Source organism: Polypterus senegalus, chromosome 1 (assembly GCF_016835505.1).
Source record: "Polypterus senegalus isolate Bchr_013 chromosome 1, ASM1683550v1, whole genome shotgun sequence".
NCBI classification, from domain to species: domain Eukaryota; kingdom Metazoa; phylum Chordata; class Cladistia; order Polypteriformes; family Polypteridae; genus Polypterus; species Polypterus senegalus.
The window spans coordinates 182,397,839-182,408,426 of NC_053154.1; the positions used below are offsets into that span (position 1 = coordinate 182,397,839).

At 37.9% G+C, this 10,588-nt stretch overlaps 1 protein-coding gene across 1 annotated transcript; it reads right to left on the reverse strand.

Moving 5' to 3' along the window:
- Window positions 1–708: 708 nt before the first annotated feature.
- LOC120535969 (leucine-rich repeat-containing protein 10B) lies at window positions 709–5,171 on the reverse strand. Its single transcript, XM_039764219.1, has one exon. It carries the CDS (start codon window positions 4,572–4,574, stop codon window positions 3,588–3,590), a length of 987 nt encoding a protein of 328 aa, XP_039620153.1. The 5' UTR covers window positions 4,575–5,171; the 3' UTR covers window positions 709–3,587.
- Window positions 5,172–10,588: the final 5,417 nt, after the last annotated feature.

Here is a 10,588-nt window from a genome sequence, read left to right on the forward strand (position 1 = left end):
TTCCTATCATTAATAATCTTTGGGTAGATTTTAAATGTGCAATCCACGCGAGGCAGTCCAAGAAAATCTCAGAGCTCAAGACAAACTTGATGGAACATTGAGAATAATTTACCAATACAATAATTTAAAGGCTTATAGCTGGCTTCAAACATGTCAATGTGCCCAAACCTTTGTAAATGCAATATTTACTCTTTTATTTACTTACATTTTTTTGTTCATCAAATAAACTATAATTGTACATTTTCATTTAAAAAAAAACTTTGTTTTAGTTTTCTTGCTGTCAAAGTTGTATTTCCTATTTTTACTTCAAATGTCAAAAAAAGATGTAAGTTGGCCAGGGGTTTCCAAACTTTTGCATGGAGCTTTAAGTAAAAAGGAAATATGTACCTTCATTATGTATCTGAAAAGAGCTACAATAAAGTAAGAATAAATATAGATCAAAACCTAATTGTGAAGGTCTCAATGAGACAAAAGACTGTATGCTATATTTTTCTATTTTTTCTACAATAATCAAATATCCAGGCAAAATTTAGCATATCATTTTCAAGGTTCTTTAATTCAATGCAGCTTTTGCAGGGGACAGACTCTATCCTGACTCACAATTTAATAAACAAAAGTGTGATAACAGACTTTTTGATGAAGTTACTAAACAAAATGAAAAATGCTCCAACTATTAAAGGAGCTCCATCTCAGAATTCTTTTTATTTTACTTAAACTACTGTGTTCTGCTGCTTGCCCCCTCAAATGCTCATCTTTTTTATTTCAGCCTCCACTGAAAAACTTTTACTTTCCGATTCTTCTACTTTTTACTGTACGTCTTATCGTCTTTTAAGGCCCATTGTTTATCATTTTATCTGTTTCTGCATTTCTATATTCCTGGCAAGATTCTTTCTCTCTTTCAAAACGGCTGCAGTTTTCTTGCTGCCTGCCCTTTTAAGGAAAAGAAGCTTTCTGACTGCATCTGTGACTCGCTCTCTATCTGAAGGCATTTTACCCAGTCCTTAACCCCCATCTCAGAAATGTCCAGGCACATTTTACATGTAAACACAAAGCAACAATGGCTATTTAAAAAAAAAAATATTACTTTTTTTTCTCATTTTTATTTAGAACTACTTCACTCCTATAGAAAAAGCAGGAGTGAATCTAAATATTATACAACATGTGACAGTGATACAATTCAGTGTCTTAAAATATTCCTCTTAAAGTACAAATTAACAGAACTTCACACTTGTTAGAAATTACTATGGTATTGCAGCCCTCAATGAGAGAATAAGTATTTCAACACATATTAATATACAGGTGCTAAATTGTTCTTTTTGAGTTTTTTTAAACATTGTTCATTAACACACACAAGCAGGCAACTACTGTACCTCAAGACACACCTTTACATTAAACCACTTGTGCATTAACCAGCACGGCACTTTTGGAGTCCATCAGTGCTATTTAAAAGTTGTGGCTTAAATATACAATGCCACCCTGAGCACAGAATTGGGATGTCTGAGTCGGAATACAAAAACAGCCATACCCAGTCTGTAAAGATTGGACTAATGTAAAGTGATATGTTCCCTGACTAAAGCTGCTTTAATTTCATAACAGTAATCCTCAATCAACAATTAACAAGGATAATGTAACAAAATCAGAGTTAAACAGAATATTGAGAACTAGCTCACACCCTTATTTGTTTAACTACATTATTGAACGAAACAGCCAAGGTCACAAGACTGAGTCATTGTCATGATTCAAGCATGGGGATATCTGACTACAATTACTTCTTATTAACCACCATCTTGCCTCAAAAAACTGGTGGTGCATTTACCAGTTATCATCTATACAGTGGCCTTGGGATTGATGGTAATTAACCATATTTTATGCTACCACTGATTAAATTGTTACCCTTGCATCCAAAACTTTGCATTCTACAGGATTCCTTGTGTACAGAAATGTGTGAGCAGTCTTTAAATTTATAAAAGTATAAACATTAGTATTTATACAAAACACAAACTAAAATTAACATAAGAATGAGAACTGCCAGAATAAGCTTACTCAAGGCACAAAAACAATGTAAATATTTCATTGCGATGCATTTCTTAAAGATGGACATTCTTTTAAAACCTGGCCTAAAAATTAAGGGAAAAAAAACTTATCAAAATCCTGTCTCAGGATGCTATTCTGTGTTTGGCTGCTTTGTGTTAAGTTTTAAAATTGATGCAACAGTCTGCTGCAATTGAGAGGTCTTCACATTTTCTACAATTTCTTTAAACAATTTCCTTTCCTTGTGGGGGAATCCAAAATAGCTTAGTGAGACAATGACCAAGAAAATGTCATGTTCTGAACAATTTTGTGTATAGAATACTCAAGACAGCAGCTTAACAAGAAACTAAAGAGATTTTCTTCTCATAGCAAAGAGTAAGAAAAGTGAAACCTGGAAGGCCTACACTCTGCAGTGAATCAACAATCTGTAAGTAGACAGATAGCAAGTAAAACTTGGTTTTCTTCAGTGTTCACAAAAGTTTAAAGCATTATTAAAATTATGAAGCAAGTCTTGGCTACTAATTTAGAAATATTCACAGTGCAGAGGTTCTAAGAAGAAAGGCAACATGAGGTTTGAGCCACATATCAGGCAAAACCCGATTGTGAAAAAGTCTGTAAAATTTTCTAGAGCACAAAAAGCCACGCACTTTGCTGTTCAGCAGCACTTTGGTAACTAGTTAAGAGACCTTAAATTTTCTGTTTGGACTAAATATCAAACATTAAATTTAGTTAGTAAATGCATATCTCTTAAAAACATGCACATAGGAATATGCACACACACGCTTACAAATCCAATCATTCTAACAAGGTACATATACAAAAGATAATAATATATGCACTTTCTAATGACATAGGCATGTAACATAAAAACACTCCAGATCTCAAAAATATATGGTAATAGACAGTTATAACCTACAATTACACTAATACTCACTGCTAAAAAACTTTAGTATATGAATCTGCACAGAAAACTAAAACTACAGATCTGAACACTCATGTAGTCATATGTTAACAATCTTTTAACACAATCACCCATTCACTGCAGCCCTGACAACACTGGACATATGCCCACTCTGAAAATGCACAGTAAAGTAATTATATGTGCACACATTTTGCAAATACATACCATACAATGTCCAATCTTAGTTTACATGAATAAGAAAGGAAAATAAATTAAATCAAGGAACTGGATGATTTTGGTATGATTTTCCAGTGAGATAAAGTGGAGAATAAACTACAAACACCTTCTTCATTCAGTTACTGATGCATTAGAACTCCTTAGTGGAATGTCATTAGATGCTAGGTGGTCCACCTGGCCTGAGGACTTCAGCTCCGTCTCCATTGTGCTAATGAAGATTATGTCTACATCACCTTGACAAAATAATCAGGAAAATATAGAAATAGCCATGAGCAAAGCATGTGTCTGGCGACTTGTGTCAGCATCTCTGATTTAAATTAATATTGTCAGGTGTCTAAGATTTACAATGTAAACATTTTTTCTACAAAGAGCATTTTGTTTGGGCCTTCAGCATGTAGGAAGATGAGGAAGTGGCTGGCTAAGACTGCTGTGCTTCTTCTTCTCCTTCCAATTCTTCCGATTCTAGTACTTCCTCCTCCTCTGCTTCCTCCTCCTCTTCCCCGGGCTCCTCAAAAGCAGTTATACTATTTTTGGTGGACTCTTCTGCAGCGCCAGAGGATGAATTACCATTCTTCAGAATGCCATGTATGACTGGCACACACTCTTGTCTAACATCTCCTTCAGCTGCATCAGCAGCTGTTTCAGCTTCCTCTCTGATTTGGGCACGTGCTGCCAAGACTTCTTCAGCACCATTCCCAACTGGAATGCAAGTTTCACATACTTTTGGTGTGACTTTCGCTGGATTGTGATCATAGGAGAACAGCTTCAGATGATGCAGGTGACTAAGGTTCGGAAACTGTGAAATTTTGTTGCGGTCCACATCAATGATTTCTAGATACTCCATTTTCAGCAGGATGCGTGGGAACTCTTCAAAACGGTTCCCATATAGCCATAGACCCCTCAGTGAGGACATACGTGTGAGGTCTTCTGGCAAGGTTTTTAGGCGGTTGTCCCCCATCTGTAACGACTTTAGGTTTGGTAAGTCAAAAAGCTGCTTTGGAAACATCTGGAAATAATTGTTCTCCATCCACAAACAGCGCAGGTTTTGCAAGTTTCTGAACTCGGCAGGGAGGCTCATTAGACGATTGCTCCCCAGGTACAATCGGGTGATATGCCCCATGTGACATACCATACTGGGTACATCATCCAGCTTGTTGAAATCCAGGGCCAGAATGCGCAGGTTCTCCAGCTCGTGGAATTCTGGTGGCAATTCCCTAAGTCTGTTGTTGCTAATATACAGCTTTTCCAAATGGGAGAACCTACAGAGGCCAGTGGGCAGGTACTTTAACTTTTTAAAACTGAGGTCCAACATATTATCTCCACTATTAAGTTGTTCCTCCACGTCCGGGGGCAATTCTTCCTCTTGTTCCGTGGAAGTCCTCTGTTTCCCTCCTGCGTTCCCCATCGCTCAACTCTGAGGCGCAGAAAATCCCGGGCTGCCGGCAGGCACAGCAGCGGCCGGGAATGGCGTGAGCTTGAGTCTAAGACTTTGATGCTGGGCAATAAAGATCGAATCAGAAGACATCTTTGAAGATCCTGAATAACGCTCTTCCCAACTCCCTCTTCGTTTTTCACCTCTTTAAAAACATCAGATCCGAAAGTTAATGGAAAATCTTCTTCAGCGCGGCGAAGTAAAGAAAGTACCGAGGAGACGTTCTTTCAGCGCGCCGGGCTCTGTAGCCGCCCCTCTCCCACTCCTAGGAAGCGGCCCGCCTCCGCAGGCCTCTTTCTCGGACCCCTGACCATGGTGCTGGCGACTCCTGGGGACGCACACAGCAAGCGAGGGAGGCGGACTCCCGTGGTCACGGCAAGCTGCGGCCCAGCACAGCTGCTGTCCATCCGTAAGGTGCTTACTCTTTTTAGCACCCTCAAAGGTTTTTCAGCTTAAAACGGCGTGAAAGGATACTTGTAATTATTTATGGAAGTTTGTTAAATAAAACAAGAAAAAAGTATCACGATTCCGAACTCACCCTACCTCCTCCCCACCTCCCTCTTTGTGTGCCTCGCGTACTGTTAGGGGCTTTGCGTAAAGGTTGCCTAGGATGCACGTGTTCCCAATAGCAACTAACCAGGAAAAAAATCCCACCCCGATCACATGGCGCTAACAAGACTAGGAAAGTGGCCGTGGGACAGGCACCATCCTACATGCGGCAACGTCCCGATTACACTTTTTAGCTGTGTACACAAAACAATAAATTAATTGCCACGACGAAATATTTTTTACAACTAGTATGTTTATCAGCTTAATGTATCTCTTTACCGTGGATCATTTGCAGATTAATATTTGTTAGACATATTGCGTTCAATAACACACAGTGCCTCGTAGCCTGTCACACGTACTTGTACAGATACTAAAACGTGTCTGCTAATGGAACATGTCCGCAAAGACAATATATTTAAGTCACATTCATTTATTACGAAAAATGTTTATATTCAGCCCCAATAACATTAATTGCAGTTAAAGTGCAGTTAACATTAAAGCATTCTTGTGTCCTATGGCACACATAAATTCACTCTTTTATTTGTGAAATGCTGTTAAAAACACTCTTGATATTCACTCACACGCAAACATAAAATGGACAGTATGTGCTTTTATTTGCACATGCAGATTACAGTACATGTAGCTAGGTGCTAATGTCACATTTTGCAGCACAGCATGGGGCTCCTGACTGGGATAATTTCTGTGTTTAAGTTTTCTCTGGGAATTCCAGCTGGCCCATTGTGAATGGTTGTGAGTGTCTACAATAGACTGTCTCAATCAGAGCTGGTACAAACTAGAAAGCTTGCATGTTTGTTGCACTTGCATAGGTTATGCACTGTTCTGTACTGGATAAGAGAGCTTCAGTAAATACAATACAATGCAATAAAATAAATTTTTATATAACCCAACATCACACAAGAAGTGCCGCAATGGGCTTTGACAGGCCCTGCCTTTTTACAGGCCCCCATCCTTGACTCTCTAAGAAGACAAGGAGAACCTCCCAAAAAAAAAAACCCAGTAGGGAAAAAATGGAAGAAACCTCGGGAAAGGCAGTTCAAAGAGAGACCCTTTCCAGGTAAGTTGGGCATGCAGTGGGTGTCAAAAAGAAGGGGGTAAGTACAATACAATACGCAGAACAGAACACAAGTAATCCTTAATACAATATAATAGTGCAATAGAAATATTACAAGTACAGAGCAGAATTCAACAGTAGATGATATCACATAATACAATTTGGATTTGTTCAGAGTCCTGGAGACCTTGGCCACCAAGCTGCCTCCCCCATTGGCCATTTCACAGGTGAGTCAGCGCAGGGCCAACCAAAATGAAGAATGGACCACTCTACCCAAAGATTCCTGCAACCCTTAATTCAAATAGATATAAGTTGCTTTTTTTGTATTGCAGTTACTCAAAAATGTTCTGCGATAGATAGATAGATAGATAGATAGATAGATAGATAGATAGATAGATAGATAGATAGATAGATAGATAGATAGATAGAGGGGGTCCTGCTGAGCTACAGTATATCCAAAGCCAAATATCAAGAAGGATCAAAATATTAAAAAATAATATGTATTAACAAAAATAAATATAAACAGAAAGACAATAACAAGGTGTAAATAAACAGAAAAAATAATACATCTGATAGCCTCTCAAGGTCCTCCGTCAATTGTCTGCCGCGGTTTATTGGATAAGGTGGCTAGTTCTTGACTACCTGTTAAGTACCTTTTTGGTTTAGCCTCCTCCTGCCTATCCAATTTTTTCCTCCACTCATATTGGCCTTTCTTTGTCCTACTTTTCACGTGCTTGTGTCTAGCTCTCCTTCAACCTTCCAATGAAGAGATGAGCAGAAGAAGATTTTAAGCTCCTCCCCAGACCCATTTCTGAAGTTAAAGTCCCTGGAACTTCCAAGATGGTCTGAATATGATTTTCTAAGCAACTCCCAGTCTCTCAGCAGTCATGCACTTAACTCCCAGTCACTTTATAATTGTAATGTGTAGAAAGGTAGCCATATTACATTACTGTATATGCTTTCCTGTTGCCATCGATTGACCAATCTGATTCCCATTGCCCTTCCTCTAACTTCACACAATGATTTCTTCCGGTTGTAGTGTGCGCTACACAATTATGAAGTATAGCATCATGTATATTAGTAGTTTGATTACTTTGTCCTATCCATAAATATAACTTTAAACAGTAAATCCCTTACCATTTAGTTGTATGGACCAAATCCTGTCCATTGTGATTTTGGATTTGCTTTATAATTTTTTTCTTTGATTTAGATCAATTTTGATATTTTATTAGGTTTTAATATTTTAAAATCTGGACTGTTAAGTTTTATTTTCATATATGTATTTTTATTTTTATGTTTTGACTTGGGGGGCGGCACAGTGATGCAGTGGGCAGCGCTGCTGCCTCGCAGTTAGGAGACCCAGGTTCACTTCCAGGGTCCTCCCTGTGTGGAGTTTGCATGTTCTCCCCATGTCTCTGTGGGTTTCCTCCGGGTACTCTGGTTTCCTCCCACAGTCCATAGACATGCAAGTTAGGTGCATTGGCGATTCTAAATTGTGCCTAGTGTGTGTGTGCGCTGGCGCCCTGCCTGGGGTTTGTTTCTTGCCTTGCACCCTGTGTTGGCTGGGGTTGCCTCCAGTAGACCCCCGTGACCCTGTGGTTGGGATATAGCGGGTTGGATAATAAATAGATAGATACTTTATTAATCTCAAGGGTAAATTCATATACTCCAGCAGCAGCATACTGATAAAAAAACAATATTAAAGATTGATAAAAATGCAGGTATATCAGACAATAACTTTGTATAATGTTAACGTTTAACCCAGGTGGAATTGAAGAGTCGCATAGTGTTGGGGAGGAACAATCTCTTAAGTCTGTCAGTGGAGCAGGATAGTGACAGCATCCTTAAAATAAATTTAAGTGAAGCAACAGGAATACTTTAGTCCAAGATTTTAGAAGGAAAGACAGGAGAGATATGTACTTAGGGGTGGTTGTTTCTTCTTATGTAAAGCATTTTCACTAGAGTGAAGCTCCCTGTGAGCAGAACAGAGAATGGAAGATAGCTGAGGCTGTGGAGACGAGTTATGATCAGAGCAACATGAGGACAATGGGCATTGAGAGAAGAAGAGAGAGAAGAAAAGAGAGTGCTTATTTCCGAGTCCACCGATAGTTGGGCAAAGTAATCAGGAGAAGGAAGTGTGGACAAGAAAGAGCCAGAAAAGGGATTTGTCACATTGTGACACCTGAAAATGAAGGAGGATAGATAGAAGAATTGGTCTGAGATATGATGGAGTGAGTGATGGATGGGGAGGGAGGAGTGTTGAGGCAGTAGGTGAAAAAGAAAACTGTAAGAAAACCAGATGAGTTAGAAACAGAAAAGAGAAAAAAATCAAGTCCATTCAGAAAATTCACATGGACCTGGAGGTCTACTCGTATATCACTATTTAAAGCAAGCTGGAAAGAAAATGTGAAGGTGCTAAGATGATCAGGAGTGGTAAATATCCAATTGGGAGACAAAAAGAACAATGCCATCTCCACATCCAGAAGCATGTGGAGTGTAAGAAAACCTGTGAGAAGAGGAAAGCACAGTAGGAGTTAGAGAGTTACCCAAAGTGGTCCACGTTTCCTTCAGAGCTAGTAAGTCATGAGATTGAAGAGTGGCATATGCAATGATGAAATCAGTTTTGTTAAAAGTTGAATGACAGTTGCACAGTCTGTCAAAAATCAATAACCTGATAAGGTCTATTTATTTATTTATTTTTATATTTTTATACATTGTTAGGTCTGCTATGTCTTTGAGCATGTCACCTTTCAGCATTATGGTCTTCACTCAGGACTTAATCTGTTCACTCTGTGTCATTTTTGTATCCATACTGTTTGCATCTATTTTAAATACTTACCTACCTATCACTGTGGGAAACCACTCTTAATATCACCAAATTCTGAAAAGGGTCTTCTGAAGATATCAATTTTGTACTGACTGTGCAGAGAATGCAGCAGTAAAATGGTCAAAACCAAGCCAAGAATCATAACTCAGGAATCAGTAAATGAGTAACCACATTCAAATACTAAACTTAAATTGTTTTCAAAAAACAGAGGAGTAAATTGTGAAGTAGAAATTCCAAAACCACAAAGAAACAACTGATATAAGGTTTGGATGAATTTGCAGTCTTGGACAAAGTGTCCCAGCACTGAGCTGGCTTACATATAGTCGTGCTGATGATGGCACACAATGCAACTTCTGAGACATGTCTCTGACATGGCTAAAGAACCAGAAAATGGCAACACCATAAGGAAACCCATATTAAAAACAAAATAGCATCACAGGCAAACATGGTTAATTTTCAACATCATTAAAAATAGCTCAAAAAGAAAAATAAGCGTTAAAAATGACATGTATGGTTTCAGTGTACAGTCCCAGAAACAGCAAGAAGTAATTAAATAAGGCATCAGAGCATAACACCATTGTTCTCAGCATTTATTTTGCAGTCATGTCCACGTAGCATCATGAGTTACCACTTTTTCATTTTGCTCACTAACTACTTGTGTTGTACTTCATCTAAAGCTTTCTCAAAATCAAGATAAACAATGTCATTTCTACCTTTCTTATTGTATGTTTTTGTTCATTCCTCATAGAATCCCAGCATATTAGCAAAACACAGTCTCCACACCAAAATTATACTGAACATTTATAATTCACTTGTTCTCACCATATGATGCATCATTTTTTTAAATAATTGCATCCATTAACATAGTCATTATGCATGTTAGGCTTGCTGGCCTGTAGTTATTTGAACCAATCTGATCACCCTTTTTATATAATAATATTAATAATATACAATATAAATTTTATATAATAGTATTTGATACTTTCCAGTCCTTGTAAAATACCCATCAAATGTATGCACTCACTGGTCCCAGTGATTCATTAGATTTCATCCTATTTAATCTAAGTAGCACTTCTTCTTTTTCTCCATTTCCAATCAGTAAATACCTCCTTAAAGTCCCTAATGCTAGGAGCAATTGACATTATCACAAGTGTAAAAATCAGAAAAATACACGTTTTGACCATTTACTGTTTGTTTATTTAAGTTCACCCTTATTGTTCCTAATACACTTAACCTCCTCCTTGACTGGTCTTTCACTTATGAAAACTGAAAAAAAAACTCCCCTTTTCAGTAATATTTCTCTCTAACTGCTTTTTAGTGTTTCTATACCTTTTTAACCATTAATCTCATGCTATCATAAGCTCTACAACTACCATATATTATTCTAATCCCCTTTACGCAGATGTAGCCAAGTGTGTGTTATTGGTATAATACAGTATAATAAGATGTGCACCTAAATATAACTCTAATTCAATTGCTTTATGATTGATGACCTACACCAATGCAATCATTTTTCAAATGTAATAATCATTTAACTTT